Source organism: Orcinus orca, chromosome 5 (assembly GCF_937001465.1).
Source record: "Orcinus orca chromosome 5, mOrcOrc1.1, whole genome shotgun sequence".
NCBI lineage: Eukaryota > Metazoa > Chordata > Mammalia > Artiodactyla > Delphinidae > Orcinus > Orcinus orca.
In genome coordinates, this window is record NC_064563.1 from 83,387,674 (window position 1) to 83,404,456 (window position 16,783).

General features: G+C 35.0%; 1 protein-coding gene across 5 annotated transcripts in view; it reads left to right on the top strand.

Moving 5' to 3' along the window:
• GSK3B (glycogen synthase kinase 3 beta) overlaps positions 1-16,783 on the top strand; it is a 199,938-nt gene that overhangs the window by 144,450 nt on the left and 38,705 nt on the right. For all 5 annotated transcript variants that reach the window (XM_033403308.2, XM_004278532.4, XM_004278533.4 and 2 more), the window contains exon 8: positions 9,156-9,251. In XM_033403308.2, the coding sequence (XP_033259199.1) occupies positions 9,156-9,251 (96 nt within the window). The remainder of the gene's footprint in view (positions 1-9,155; positions 9,252-16,783) is intronic.

Below are 16,783 nucleotides of genomic sequence, written 5' to 3' on the forward strand. Positions count from 1 at the left end.
GATGGGCATTTGACTTGTTTCTTTGTTTTGGCTATTATGAGTAAAGTTTCTGTGTTTGTTTATAAATATTTCTGCAGACATGTGTTTACATTTCTCTTCAATAAAGAGCTAGGACTGAAATTGCTGGTCATATGATAAGTGTATGTAAACTTTGTAAGAAATCATCAAACTGTTTTCCAAAGCAGTTTCACTATTTTTCACTCTCACCAGCAGTGTATGAGAGTTCCAGCGGTTTACATTCTTACCAACATATGGTATTCATAATAATTTTAAGTTTAGTCTTAAAATTGCTTTTATCATTAGGAAATGTCCCTCTTTGTTTTTGTTTCATTTCCTTGTCCTGAAGTCTACAGTTTTCTGATATTAATGTAATAAGCACTCCATCCTTCTTATGATTAGTGTTTGCATGGTATATCTTTTTGCATCCTTTTACTTTTAATATATGTGTCTTTATATTTAAAGTTCATTTCTTACAGACAGTATATACTTAGGTCTTCTTTTTTAAATTGTCTGATAATTTCTGCCTTTAATTGGAGTGTTTAGACCATTTACATTCAATGCAATTATTAATATGCTTGGGTTTAAGTATTCCACCTTGATATTTGTTTTCTTTTTATTGTTCCTTCTCTCTCTCTTCTTCTCTTTTACTGCTACCTTGTGGCTTATAATGAGTGTTTTTTATTTTCCTTATTGACTTTTTAAGCTATATCAGCATGTTGCATTTTTTTAGAGTTTGTTCTAAGATTGAAAATAGGCATCCTACTCTGTCACAGACTACAAATAATAATTTACCACTTTGCATATAAAGTAAGAACCTTACAACAAAGTATTTCCATTTTCCCTTCCTGTCCTTCGTGCTCTTGTTGTCAGACATTTTTTACTCCTACAATACTTTATTATTTTGCTTTAAACAGTTTTCTTCTAAAGCAATTTAAAAGCAAAGGGGAAATGTCATACATATAGCCCATATTTACCAGTTTTGGTGGTCTTTATTCCTTTGTATAGAGAGGAATGTCCATTTGGAATCCTTTTCTGTCATCCTGAAGTATTTTCTTTTAGTGAAAATCTCCTGGTGACAAACTGTCTTAGCTTTTGTTTGCCTAATAATGTCTTTTGAAGGATATTTTCACTGGATATAGAATTTCTTGGTTTCCAGTTTCTTTTTTCTTTTTTTAGAAAGATCTCTATTTTCTTCTGGCTTGCATTGTTTCTGCTAAGTCAGCTGTCATTCTTATTGTTGGCCGTATAAAATGTGTCCCTTTGTTTTGGGAAAGATTTTCCCTTTATCAGTGGCTTTTATTAGTTGATTGTGACTTGTTATGTTATTTTCTTTATTTAAACTGCCTAGGTTTCACTGAGATTTTCATCAAATTTGGAAAAATGTTGGCCACTATTTCTTCAAATAGTTTTTCTACATCTTTCCCCCCATTACCCTACTCAGACTCCAAACACACGTACATGTGTTTTTCTAGCCATTTTACCTCCATGCTTCAGCTTTGGTAGTTTCTATTTTTTGTTTTTCTTTTGTTTTTTAAAGTTCTCTGATTGTCTTCTGTGGTGTTAGACCTCCAGGGAAGTTTTCATTTCACGTGTCATACTTTTCAACTGTACAATTACTGTGTGTTTGTTTTTAATCCTCCATGTGTCTCCTCATTATAATAGCTGTCTTATAGTCCTTATTTGTCAATTGTGTCATCTCTGTCATTTTTGGATCTGTACCTGTTGACCAGTTTTTTCCCCCCCTCTTCTTTTTGGATCATATTTACCTTTTTCTTTAAAGAGTATTTTGTCTTTTTTTTTGTTGTTTGTTTGTTTTTGCGTTACGCGGGCCTCTCACCGTTGTGGCCTCTCCCATTGCAGAGCACAGGCTCCGGACGCGCAGGCTCAGCGGCCATGGCTCACGGGCCCAGCGGCATGTGGGATTTTCCTGGACCGGGGCACGAACCCGTGTCCCCTGCATCGGCAGGCAGACTCTCAACCACTGCACCACCAGGGAAGCCCAAAAAACTAAACTTTTTTAGAGTTAGTTTTCTAGTTATTTACTCTAGAGAGCAATTCTAGTATCAGTTACTTAATAATGACTAGAAGGAGAAGTCCATGATAATTTTTTTTTAAAATAATGCAAGCCTTTGCATGACATTCCAAATTTATTGAACTATACTGATGCCAGGTTATGCAGAATTGTACTATGTTATATAAGGCTTTTAGTTTACATTAGACCACCTTAAAGTAGTTATGGCTCCCTGCTAGGTGTGCACAATATTTATACCCAAAGCAATTCCATAACAATGGTTTCTGTAACTTAGGCCTTGAGATTAAAAATTCTGAGCAATAGAATTACTTATAATCCATGGGACTTGCCCATCATTTAACATTCCAATCTAAATTCTACATGTGTGAAACAATCACTTACATACAAGGTACTAAACTTATATGTTTGGTATTGCAGATATGATTAAGCATGAGTAAGCATGGGATTTACAGTGAAAATCTACAGCTAAAGGAGCCTGAAAGTGACTTATCAAGATTGCTCAATTATTAAAAGAATTTTTACAAAACTTTATAAAATAAGTTTGAGATTTGTTACACTTTTTGATCTTGTTTAGCCAAATAGATGCCTGTATTTATTCATATTATTCTTCTGTTGCCTAAGATCTATAATCCATAAACAGTTCAAGATATTCCTTTTATTAAATTGATATAGTTAGATTTTACCATGATATAGGTAGATTTTATTTAAATCATGTTTTTTTTTAAGTTGTCAAGAAAAGTCCAACTTTTTTGTTTAACTTTTAACTATAGCCTTGTGATCTTATAAAATCTAAATATATTCCACATGACTCCAAAGAATTCAGGTTTTATATTATGGTATAACCAATGGAGTTTAAGAAAGTGATTTTTTAAAATTATTATTACTTTTAAAATAAATTTATTTATTTAATTTTGGCTGTGTTGGGTCTTTGTTGCTGCACGTGGGCTTTCTCTAGTTGCAGCGAGCAGGGGCTACTCTTTGTTGCGATGGGAGTGCTTTTCATCGTGGTGGCTTCTCTTGTTGTGGAGCACGGGCTCTAGGCACGCGGACTTCAGTAGTTGTGGCCTGTGGGCTCTAGAGCACAGGCTCAGTAGTTGTGACGCTTGGGCTTAGTTGCTCCACGGCACGTGGGATCTTCCCGGACCAGGGATCCAACCCATGTCCCCTGCATTGGCAGGCGGATTCTTAACCACTGTGCCACAGGGAAGTCCCTTTAAATTATTTTTCAGAAACCTTTTCTTGTTCCTGCCCTTAATATTAGGTAGACCATTTTAGGGAGTCAACTACACGTGCATTGAATCCCATATTTACTATTGGCAGACTGTAACTCTGAGAAGTCTGTTTACCTCAGTGAACCGTAGGTTTCTCTTAAGTGTGAAATGGGGTAATAGAATATCTGTAAAGTTTAAACGAGAAAAGAAAATTAATATACCTAGCACAGAGCTCTTAATACTGGTTACTCGGTAAACATTTCTTCTTTTTGTTCTCCCACTTCCCTCACTGATGTACCTTTTAAAAGGAGAACTTATGTATGCTGTCTTTACTTGCTCATTTCAGATTATAGTCTGCTTGCTCTTCTCACGACTAACCTCACCAAGGTCAGAAAGGAAGTCTTCATGGCCAGCATCAGTGAACACCTTTTGGGCTTTGTTTTACCTGGGCTCGTTTTGTCAGATACCCACCTCTCAGTCCTTTAAATAAATGTTCACTTTCCTTGTCCTCCATGGTATCATCGTCTGTAGGACCTGTTCCAATCTCTTAGGCTTCTGTCTCAACCTTTTTAAATTTCCCTTTTTCCATATATTTGTGTCTTTTGAGTCCCCATCTTTAGCACTCTTCTTCTTCAACCTGCTTTGCCTCTTACTCTCACAACCACCTAGCGTCTGTGCATCAGGTACTACCAAAGCTGTTTTTCCATCCTCAAGCTCACTTCTAAATGATATACTTATATCCACCACTTGGTGGAGAACTCCTCCAGGTTCTTCTTGAATATCTTAAATACTGTTTTCTCCTCCAGCTCTATTCCTTCATGCTTAATAGCATCAAAATTTTTCACAACTACCAACATTAAAAGCTGAAATAGGGCTTCCCTGGTGGCGCAGTGGTTGAGAGTCCGCCTGCCGATGCTAGGGGACGTGGGTTCGTGCCCCAGTCTGGGAGGATCCCACATGCCGCGGAGCGGCTGGGCCCGTGAGCCATGGCCGCTGAGCCTGCGCGTCTGGAGCCTGTGCTCCGCAACGGAGAGGCCACAACAATGAGAGGCCCGCGTACAGCAAAAAAAAAAAAAAAAAAAAAGCTGAAATAGTTTGTCCTCCAACCAAGTCAATAAACAGATTCTTTCATACCATCTCCTAAAATTGGTTTGCCACTGATGAGATTTAAATATTTTTTTTTAAGATTTGTCTTTCTTATGTTTGTTTGTTTGTTTAATATTTATTTATTTATTTGGCTGCGCCAGGTCTTATTTGCGGCACACAGGATCTTTAGTTGCGGCATGAGGGATCTAGTTCCCTGACCAGGGATTGAACCCTGCATTGGGAATATGGAGTCTTAACCACTGGACCACCAGGGAAGTCCCAAGATTTAAATTATGTTCTAGCTCTGCTTCTGATTAGTTCTGACCTCTGAAAAGTTGTTCTTTCTGGGCTTCAGTTTTTCTCATCTCTAAAAATGTTTAGACTAGATTAGAGGTCAGCAACTAGGGCCCAGGGACCAAATTAAGTCTGCTGCCTATTTATTTATGGCTGCTTTGTGCTACAGTAGTAGAGCTGACTAGTGACAGAGGCTGTATGGCCCACAAAGCCTAAGGTATTTACTCTCTGGCCCTTTAAAAAAAGTTTGCTAATCCCTGGACTAGTGGATCTCCCATCTACTTTTCATCTCTGTTAGCCAGCCTGGGGAGAATATGCTTTCAAGATTTAAAAGTGAGAAGAAAAAGAATAGAAAAATTATTATAGTAGTTGAATATTTGGCAAGAGAAATTAAACGTAGAACAGACTGTGACATTGGAATTTCGCTTTCCCCATCTAATGGCCTTAGTGATTCAAGGTCATGTGGCAGTAACAAAGGAGTAAGGAGATCTCTATTGCCACTTTGTGGTAACATGCTAGTTCATTTGCTTAATTGCTTTTAAATAATTGATAGTGAATATGTCAATGATTGCATTTACTAGTTAGTAATTAAGTTTCTTAAAAGTCACAAATATCCACATTTTGAAGGTAAAGAACACAGTTAAACTGACCACTAATCAGAAGTGTAATTAAGAGTCTTTTTTATATCATAACTATTCATCAAAGCAGGTTATTTCCCATTGTGATAAAAGATTTTTTCCCACATCCATGCACCTGGTGCATATCGAAGGAGAATTCTAGGTATGTAAAAAATGCTTAGATGAAAATGCCAGAAATATTGAACCTTAGTTAATTATATGTATGCTGACATGTACTGGTGTCTGCAACTGACTTTCAAATGTATCAAAAAATAAGGTGGATCGATATATGGATTGAGGGGTGGAAATGTGATGAAACAAATATAGTAAAATATTAATCATAGAATCGAGATGGTATAGACGAGGGCATTTTCACTGTTTAAGAAAAGGTGCAACTTTCTCATGTTTGAAATTTTTCATGTATAAAATTTTGGATAAATGTTTAGATCTAAGTGGCTGTGAGACACTAATCCCTGGACTAGTGGATTTAGGGAGAATATGAGAGTGACTATACATATGCACACATATAGTATATCTTCTTGCTTTCACATAAAATAAATTATTAAAATTTGTATGTTAAGCAAACCTTTTGTACATGTCATAAGTTTCTCAGCTGTTTCAGTGTATATTTCACAGATTTCCCCTGGGAATATTCATAGGCTATAATAAAAAACATAAGAATTGAAACTTCAAGGAGCATCCTGCCTTTTAATTATACAGTGTGTAAATATGGGACAGTCAGCCAAATGGCTGGTAAGTTCATGTGATCTGTGTTCATACAGTAAAAAAATGTATTTACTAGTGGGTAGCATACAACGCTCATTTCTTTTGGCATTCTTACCAGCTTGTAGGGAGTTAGGACCGTGCCTTGTGTTAACAAAGTATTGAATAAATACAGGGAGACTGCGCAAAAAATACTCACTGATTTGACAGTGGGCATTTCTTAAGTGTCATTTTGTTTATTGTGAAATGTATCATAATGCAAAAATATATTAAGTTTAAAGCATAATAATAAAGTGGATATCCATGTAAGTACCACTCATATTAAGAATTAGAATTAGAAGAACTACTTAATGCCCATCCCACTCACAGTCCCTCCTCCTACATCCTTTCTAGTAAGCTAAATAATCTATACTTGATTTTTTAATGAATATTCCCATGCTTTTGATTTAGTTTTACTATGTAAACTAAAATATAGTTTAGTGTTACCTGTTTTTAAACTTTATATAAGGCAGTTACACTATATGTATTCATTATTGAGTGAAAACTCACCACTGCATGAGATTCATCCATGAGGTATGTGTAGCTCTAGTTCATTTATTGTCATTGCTAGTTAGTATATCATCGTATGACTATACCACAATTTATTTATTCTACTTTTGGATTTTTGTTTTTGCCTGCAATATTATATTATTACAGATTACATATATATCTTACAGACTACATATATATATATATTACAGACTATATATATATGTGTATATATATATAAAGAGATTCTCTAGGTTAGAGTATATGCCTTAAAGTGGAATTAGTGGGTTGTAAAATCATTAAAGGTATGCATTTCATTTTTTTAAAATTATTTATTTATTTGACTGCATTGGGTCTTAGTTGTGGCACACGGGATCTTCGTTGTGGCATGTGGGATCTTTTGTTGTGGCACATGGGCTTCTCTCTAGTTGTGGCACTTGGGCTCCGGAGTACGTGAGCTCTGCAGTAGTTTGTGGCACGTGGGCTTAGTTGCCCCGTGGCATGTGGGATCCTAGTTCCCTGACCAGGGATCGAACCTGCATCCCCTCCATTGGGAGGTGGATTCTTTACCACTGGACCACAAGGGGAGTCCCTGAAGGTATGCATTTTAAATACTCATGTTTTTTCAAGTCATTGCTGTTGTTTTTCTTTAGAACTTAAAAAAATCCAGTGGAGTTGCATTTAGGAAGTAGAATTATCGATAAGTTCGCTCTCCCTTCTTTTTCACTCTTTTCCCTTTTTCCCAGTACATGTTATACATGTACACCCTTCATCAAGGGTCTAATTTAGAATATAAGTGCTTGCTTTATTATTTAAAAATAAAAACTTTTATTTTTCATATTTTAAGTATGGATAGCTCCTGACTTTTAAATATCTGATAGTTACAACTACAAAGATCAGAGATTTCCCTTCTCAATACACCTTGCTTCTCTCTGTAAAGCTGGAATTCTACTACAAGAAGGAAAGGAAGTTTATAAATATTTGTCACCTCTAAAAATGTTCTAGTACCTCTTTGTAATATTTGCCTCCAGCTCCTCATAACCATGGATCTTCTTTCTGTCACTGTAGGCAGAAAATGTTCTAGAATTCCATATGAATTAAATTATACAGTAGGTACTTTTTTCATCTGCTTTTGCTCAGTATAATTATTCATCCATGTTTTTATTCTTATTATTATTACTGAGTAGTATTGCATTGTATTAATATACCAGTATTTGTTCATTCACCGTGTTGTGGACATTTGAGTTATATCCACTTTCTGGCAGTGGCAAGAAAGCTGCTATGCACATTAGTGTACAAGTCTTTGTATGGACATATGCTTTTAATTATCTTGGGTAACTACCTAGGAGAGGGAATGATGAGTATAACTTTTTTACAATTCCACCAGCACTGGATGAGAGTTTCACTTGCTCTACATTCTCAACAAGACTTTGTATACGTAGTCCTTTTAATTTTAGCCGCCTTAGTAGGTAGTATCTTGTAGTTTTAATTAGCATTTCCCTAATGATCAGTGATATTGAGCGTCGTTTAATGTGCTTATTTGCCATCTCTGTGTCTTCTGTGAAGTATCTGGTCATATCTTTTGCCCATTTTTATTGTGTTGTCTTTCTGTTTTTGAATTATAAGAGTCCTTGTATATTCGAGATACAAGTCCTTTGAAATATGTTTTGCAAATGTTTTCTCTCAGTCTAGCTTACCTTTTGTTTTCTTAAGAGTGTCTTTTGAAGAATAAAACTTTTAAAATTTTGATTAAGTTCTGCAAGTTTTAATGAAGTCTACAGAAGTAGAAACAAAATCCTGAAATTCTTACTTTGCCGTGATTATTCGCCACAAATCAAATACTTATCATTACATTCTACTCCTCCTGCACAACTATCCTTGAATTGTAAATGGCTTAACATTTTATTTTCACAAACTTGTTTTATATCAGGCCCTAGAGTTATAAAGATGGGCAATAAATGTCATCTTTCTTCAAAGTACTCATTTTAGTATTTAGTGTTTCTTCCCATCATCTACTTTGTGCACTCAGGTCCATATACTTTCCTTTGTCTGGTGCCTAATACAGCTCTGGAGGCAATGAAGTACTTGATATATTTTCATCTTGTATTATAGTTATACTTTTTTCCACACACGAATAAGTAAGTTTATCATAGCAGGAAATCTCTTGTTCTTTGTATCCTTCATATACCATAGTGTAGTTCCTAGTACACAGAGACACTCACTTAATATTCAGTGATTGAATGGAATTATTGATGACCATGTTTGACTAAGATCCTCCTAAATATCAACAGTTTATTAATAATAAAACCTTTGGCTTACTTTACTAAATGAATAAAAGATACTCTCATTTCAGATGCCATCATTGCAATAGATTGTTTTTCTAGACAGAACAAGGATTTTTACTTGAATATTTTTGAGTGATCTTTCTTTTACAAGCCTGATTTAACATTACTATTATCATAAATGTCCGTATACGGTAGTCTAGCATGGGTTCTGTAGTCAGTTAGAAATTAAAGTCTTTTTATAAAGTCTGCTCTATTTAATGAGCTGTGTATTTTATAACTTTGGGATTCCTTTTTCCAGTAAAACCAGTACATTAAGACATAAAGACTATATTTGTAAGTACATAGAAAAATACGGCAATAACTTGCTTTCTTTATCTAGGTCCTGGGGACACCAACAAGGGAGCAAATTAGAGAAATGAACCCAAACTACACAGAATTCAAATTCCCTCAAATTAAGGCACATCCTTGGACTAAGGTGAGTCAAAAGAGTTTTTTAAAAAGCACATTAACCAGTAGTTAACTAGAAGTTGGATTTCTCTTTGTTCTTAAAGTAAACTATTTCGAGACTAGATGGCTGCCAGAGTACAAAGTACAATAGCACTTCTGCACGTAAAGATAATTAGATAGCTGTACTTCAGTGTTTCATTGACCATATAGTTTCATCCCCACTGACTTCCTATAGAAAGTTTTCAGCCTGGGTTTTTATTTGTAGGATCAGGACAATACATATACATAGCATTCAAATAAAGAATTTCATTAGGAGCAGGATCTTATATATAAATTTTGACTACTTAAAATTCAGAAGTAATTTCTTTACATAGTTAGAAGTGTTTATTATTAGTTCAGTATCATATAGCATATGAAAATATACATTTTACATATTTTTATTTTTTTAACTGTTAATATATAGACCATATTATAGATGATATTTTGTGTTCTTTTGTTTACTTTCCTATTGGTGTTTTGGGAGCAGGAATAAAATGAAGATTTGATCATACTAGTAGTATACATTGAAAGCAATTAATATGTCAACAGCGTGTCACTAGCCATTGGAAAAGCCTAACCGCAACATTTAGACGGAGCCAATTCTAAGAGCCATAAGTACTAATTTATGAGAAGACTTTATTGTTTGCTTTGATACTTAATTGAGATGATTCTAGAGAGATTTTATTACGAAGTTGTTTTCATGTCAGTTTGATTTGTGAGATTGTATGCAGAGGGAAAAGAAAAAAATCTCAACAGGGTTTATAGCTAGAGTGAATCTCTCATTTTATAGATTCTGAAACTCTGGCTAAACATGTCAAATGACTTATCAAAGATTCCATAGGTGGCTGTGACAAAGCCAGGATTAAACTTCTTCTCGTGTGTGTGTGTGTGTGTGTGTGTGTGTGTGTGTGTTTAATGCCTGGTCTTTTAAACTTCTAGTTATGTGCTATGCATGCATCGCCCTTCCCAATTTACTTACATTTCATTATATATTTTGTGGGTTGGAAGTTTTCAGCTTTTTAATATGTATTTCAAGCAGAGACTTTGTATATTTAAAAATGTATATATATAACATGTTTTGATCATGTTCATTTAATTGGTTATAGATCTTTTATAATAAGAGGTGAAGTAATTTAGGGCTAGGTAAAATAATTTACAATTTTAGATTAAAAGTAGGTCTCTTTCTATAAGTTGTATTATGATTCAAGTTACTTTCCTTCGAGTTAATCACTATCTTCACTTCACTTCTCTTCACCTCTCTTCACTTCAGAAAATCCTCTTATTACTAATTATTTATTATTTAGAATCAAAGACCTCAGTAATATTTTAGTGCCAGAGCTATAGGTTGTAGCTTTCACTGACTAAGATGTTGCCCTCTCCCCCACCCTCTTTTTAAGTTTACAATAAACACTAAATATTCTGAGGTAAATCATTCTTTGGTCTTTGTACTTCAAGTTTATTTTGAATCTGGTTCAGAAGATATTTAGTGTCTCTCACTTATTCTAAACTCAGAGAATCCTAGGTGGCCTGTTTGGATTTAGAAGCTGAGTTACAGTTTGAATCCAGCAAAGTTACTCCAAGTTAAAGTGTTTGTAACAAGTGATTTCAACCATGTTAAAGAGAAACAAAAAGCAATTAGTAGTTAGGGTAAGAAGAGTGTAGGTGATTTTATTTTCTTTGTTCTGCATTTCTATATTTCCATATTTTATTTAATAAGCATGTTATTTTTAGGAAGAAAGAAAAGTAAAATTCTTTTTGGTTGAATCTAATCTAAGTATTCATCACATGTATAGAGTTTCTGACCAATATAATGTTGAAACGAGGTCATGAGATCTTATTTAGTAGTCCTTGTCCTCAATTTTTTTTTTTTAGTCAAGACTGACACCAGTATCAGTGTGTGTCATATTCTGCATTTTTTTCCCCTGGATTATATCTCTTCAAGTATTAGCCGGGATGGTATGTGGGGAATGATTTATTATAATTACCATGCAGGCAATTGAAGATTTGTGGTGAATTTGCATGCTTTACATCTTCTTTTGCCTTTGTGGATTCCTGATGTTTCTATATCTTACACTAATGCTTTTCAAACCTGAATAATCTATACAAAGCCCTTTTACTTGTTTGTTTTATTTAGGCTTCCATTCCTGTACCATGTGTAGAATAATAACTCAATTCTCCTACCTATTTTGTCTCTTCAAACTCTTGTGAACTCTTCATTCATATATGTAACATAATTGGGTTCTCACTTGGTACAAATGCATTTATTATGTAATAGTACACATATATTAATTTCTTAATAGTGCACACCATTAGGTTGCTGTTATTGTGGGTGTAAACACAAAACCAAATTCAGACATAGAAATTCCATGGCACTACTCTGTCATTCAGGTGATCCAGAATATATTGATTTTTAAAAGTAGATTATAATTGGGGCTTCCCTGGTTGCGCAGTGGTTGAGAGTCCGCCTGCCAATGCATGGGACACGGGTTCGTGGCCCGGTCTGGGAAGATCCCACATGCCGCGGAGCAGCTGGGCCCGTGAGCCATGGCCACTGAGCCTGCGCATCCGGAGCCTGTGCTCCGCAACGGGAGAGGCCACAACAGTGAGAGGCCCACGTACCACCAAAAAAAAAAAAAGTAGATTATTATCAACATAATAATAAAAAATTTTAAATTTCTAGAGGGAACTCAGTCCCCTCTCCCCTGCCTTGTGATAGTGAACACCAACTTGAGAAATGCTTTCTTATGCTAGGCAGTCAATGGAGTTATTTTTTTAAAACATACAAAATGTTCTCTAAAGAGAAGAGCTTTTTGCCTTTGGAGGGCAGGTAAACGGGAGTCTGGAAACAAAACCTGCTTTGCCTTTATTGAGGTCTTCTGTTAAAACCCACTTTAGCCCCATTTCCTGAAGCTGTGAGCATGTAAACCCTCCTTTCCTATGTGGCAGTGTAGTACAACTATATCCCCAGATCTGGGAGCTCTTGTTCTCAAAAAATGTAGGCAGACAAAAAGATCAAGGGAGAAAATGTCTACCATGGAAACATTGAGGTGAAGGTATTAAGATGTGTAAGAAAGATAACAAACAGAAGAACAAAACAATGAAATAATCCTAGTGTGATATATAGCAGGAATCTTGAGAATTTAGAAATCCAATAAGATGGCCTTGACTATTACTTAATAGCCATAACAACCTAATTCATTGGATAAGCATTTGAGGCTTAAGTTGGAAAGGAAATATGTTCTAATGTTTTGAAACAGGGACCAATATTGAGAGTGAGGGTGGGGAGGATAAATACCTCCCCACTGGTGTATGGTGTATACTTAAAAGAATAAAAGCCAGATGGGAAGCAAAAGGAAGTGATAATAAAAGTAAATTGAAAAAAAAATAAATTGAGAATTAAACAGAGATGGTGATTGGTTGGAAGAAGAGAAGAAGCTGAAATATTCTGCATTTGGTACATGGAGATTTGGTCAAATGACAGTTCTTTTAGGTATGAAGTAATGATCTAGTTTAAGCACTTCTCCCATTCCTTGTGCTTAAAATTTTTTTTGTTTTTGTCTTTTTTGTTTTGTTTTGTTTTGGTAAGATAGCAATTAGCTGTTGTGTCTTTTCTCCAGATTCTTTTGAAAACAAAGTATGCATATAAAGGATTATTTCATTTTAGTTCAGAGTAAATGTAAAGATTGTACCTCCAGTGTAGTTCTGTGATTTGTCCTCTCTATCTCCACTGCCCTGACTTTAGTTTAGCCCATCATCGTATCATAGAATTGTTAAAACAACCTCCTACATCCTAAGTTCCCTCCTTCATATCTTTCACATCCTCATTGCTGTCAAAGTCAGCTTTCTTAAAAGCACATGTGATACTGTCACTTCTATTTAAAATTTTTCTGATTCCTCATTGCCTTTAGGAAAATTTGACATACTATACACATAAAGACAAGAGTGATCATGTGTCCCAATTTATGCTTGTCCAGTGAAATTATTAATGCCACGTTCCTTCACACTCTTCACTGTCCTAGTTTGGGTGACAGATTATCCAGTCACTCTGCTCCTAATCATTTCTGCTTTTTCTTTCCAGAAAAACAAGAGATTTAGTTCTTTGTCCTGCTCTTAACTTTTTCTGAGGCATCTAGTCCATTAAACCCAGTCTTTCCCAAGTGCTCCAACTCCTTCACCCTTAAATGCATACAGTTAAACAATGAATTTAAAAGCTTAGTGTTTAGTTGAGGTAGATTAAGGGTTTCTGATAAGGTTACATTGTAATAGTTATATAAATTTCTTCCCAATTTTGAGTAACGTTTTGTTTAAAGTTAAAACAAGTATTCCCCTTTATCCCAGTAATAAGTAATCCTGTGAGGTCAGTTAGATAACACAGATATCTGTATATTCTTTCAGAGTAATGAAATTCATAAATGATGTATCTGGTTAGTAGAAGGAAGTAGATTAGAATCCCAAGGGCCTTGGTCTCTTTCTGTTGACCTATTGCTGTTTAATATGTTAGCTACATATGACAGTGTTGTCCTCACTTTGAAGGGATCATGCAGTCATGCTGAATTTTTTTGGTCTAATCAAACTGTTCTCCTAATGATCCCCCAGAGAAGCCACATTCGTTTCTACCGCTTCCTAGTGAACACTCTTTTTTTCTCTGCTTACCAAGTCTTGACCTTCTGTTAAGACCTCAAATCTCACTTCTCCCGTGAAACATTTTCTAATTATCCAAATTCTACATGATTATTCCCACCACATAACTCCTGTAGTAGCTGTCAATTCATACCATATGTATTGTAGCAGTTTCTAATTTCTCTTTTGTAATGGTAGTAATAAAATGAATATTCCCTCAAAATGTTTGTTGCTGAGTTTTTGGCATACATGAGTATGTATGCCAAAACTTAATATTAAGTATTAAGTTTACTTAATACTTGATTGTCTTTAGGGTATGTGAGGACCTTGGATCATTGGTTAAGTATCCTAGAAAGCCTTATCTACAAAAATCAATCCTTACATACTTGATTTCTTAGAACACAGTCCACATGCTGTGAAATGAATGAATACTAGTGTTTCCAGCTAGCTAATAGAGTAAGCAGAAAATTGAGGTCATTTCAGCCATCAAGGACTCAGACCAGATGAACTGCTTATTATATGTATTATTCTCTATGCTTAAAGCTAAACCAAAAAGCCCCACTATAATATTTTTTAAAAGACTTTTCTTCATAATGTTGGTTTTTATTCCCTGAGCCTTTGAGTACAAGATTTTTCACTTGGTAAACTTACCTGTTCTAACTACAGTTTCACATGTTACCAAAAATGTCTTCAGAGGGTCTTAGCGCAAAACAAAAATTGCTGTCAAACTTTTTTTTTTTGCAAGTCCACTCTACCTTTTCTGGTCTGTCTGCCTTGTTTTGCTCACATGTATTCCAGAAAGCATAAAACTGTGTTGGGGATTTCTATTGGTTCCTAAGTCTGCCACTTGTCTGTTTTGTTCTATTGCTTAGGTAATCAATTTGTATATTATTACTCAACCCCATCTGCATGCTGACCTCAACTAGTATATTATCAATTATCTCATAAATATACTACGTTCTCTACTGAATTTTCTACCTACATCACCTATTTTCCTATGTGAATAGACCTCCTCACTTTTCTGTTTATACTGGCTTTACCGCTATTTCTTTGGAAACTATTGCACATTAAAATCCAGCTACTAGTGTGGCTAGTCCATATGTGGGAAGAATAATATAAAAAAGAAAGAATGCTAAGACATAAGTTTCAAGATCACTTGTGGGGAGCAGAGGATAGGGTTGAGGGTGGATTGAAAAAGAAGGCAAAAATCTGCTTCTGACTTAATCATTTGTTCTTTAAAACACTTATCTCCTGTGTAATCAGTGCTGTGCTGGCTACCATAAAGGATGCAAAAGAACTAAAATATATAGTCCTCCTCTTTGAAAGACTTAGAGATGATATAACTGACTCAGTTGAAGCAAGTATTGAATAATATATATAACCATATACTTGATTATGTACTATTGGTATTCAAAGTTGTTTCACATACTATAGGTATTATAGGGAAGAGTTCCAGCATGGGTGGTGGAGGGGAAAAGGAAGCCTCCTTTAAGGGTGATAGAAGGGCTAGGGGGAATGAGGGTGGGTACTTTTGAAGGAGGATTTAGATCTGCTTAGGTGTCGCTTAAGTTAGGAATTGCTGTAGTTTAGGGGAATATCCCTTAAGATAAGGAGGTGTGGATGAAAAGAAAATATTATATTCTTAGGAAGATCAAGCTGACTGTAGTCACCATTTTATGAACAATGAAAGATTAAATTGGATAAGTGGACATTTGGTAATTCACACTTCTATAGTATAGTACTATTTTATCAGTAAATGAGATTAGAGGGAGAAATTTCATTTCATAGTTAAATGCTGATATCAATACACATATGATATTCCTTATGTGTATTAGAGCTCAGGAAATCTCCATAAGCCTTTTAATTAGTGCAGCTGAAATGTATTGAATGCTGGCTCTGCTGTGGCTAAGGAAAGGATGTTTTTGTTTCTTATGAATTATGTACTGCACATGAGCACTTCAGTAGACTTAAGTTCTTTTCTTAATTAACTTGATTAATTAGCATAGTTAACTAGTCAACAAATCCATGGCATTGTCTCACTTTTAGTCCTGTATTTAAGGCTTACAAATTGCAAATAATTTTATATATTAGGGTTGCTCTTCAGGAATGTTCATGGTGTATCAGTTTTTAGCATTGGATGCTTGTGTATTTTGGGTATGACCAGAGAACAGTGTCGTCTGTATTGTACATTTATCACAATGAAAACTTGGGAGGAGTAGCTGTTTGAAACAGGCACAGTACTTGTTCTGCATTCTACTTAGATTAATTATCATTGCTCATAGGCATTCTTACATTGCTCTGGTTGGCTGTTTAATACAGTGGAATTGTTGAAAGCTGATGCTATGAGAATCAACCATAGGCCTTGATGTGGTATATATGACCATTTATAAATGATAATTTTAAGGGGCTTATGATTCAGTCATAACAGCTCCAGGTTGAAATTTGATGTTTGATGGCAAAAGTCTATTCTAGGACGTGTAAAGGAGAAAATTACCTCTGTCCTTTCTGAGTTATCCAAATACAAATTTATTTTGAATAATTCTTCTGTTAAGGACTCATTTGCATTTGTTCAGTACCACAGATAATTTATTTTGGAAAAAAATGAATTTTTTCTCTCAGTTTCTTCTGTAGACTAGTATTTGTGATGAGAGTTTGTTTCAATTTAAGAAAATGAGTTGCTGCACAGGTGAGGTAGTATTTGAATCACTTAAAAGTTCATGTCAGTGTTTTGATTCTTTTCAGTTTTTCCTTTCTCTTTTGTTTTCTTTCCTTTTGTTTATTTATTTTTTGCTTTGTTCTGTTTTGTTTTATTTATTTATTTTTGGTTTTAGTTTTTACAGGGGGTGTTTTGGGCTCTTCATGGCCTTGCTGACATTCTTGGCTGGCCATATTTAGTCTGCG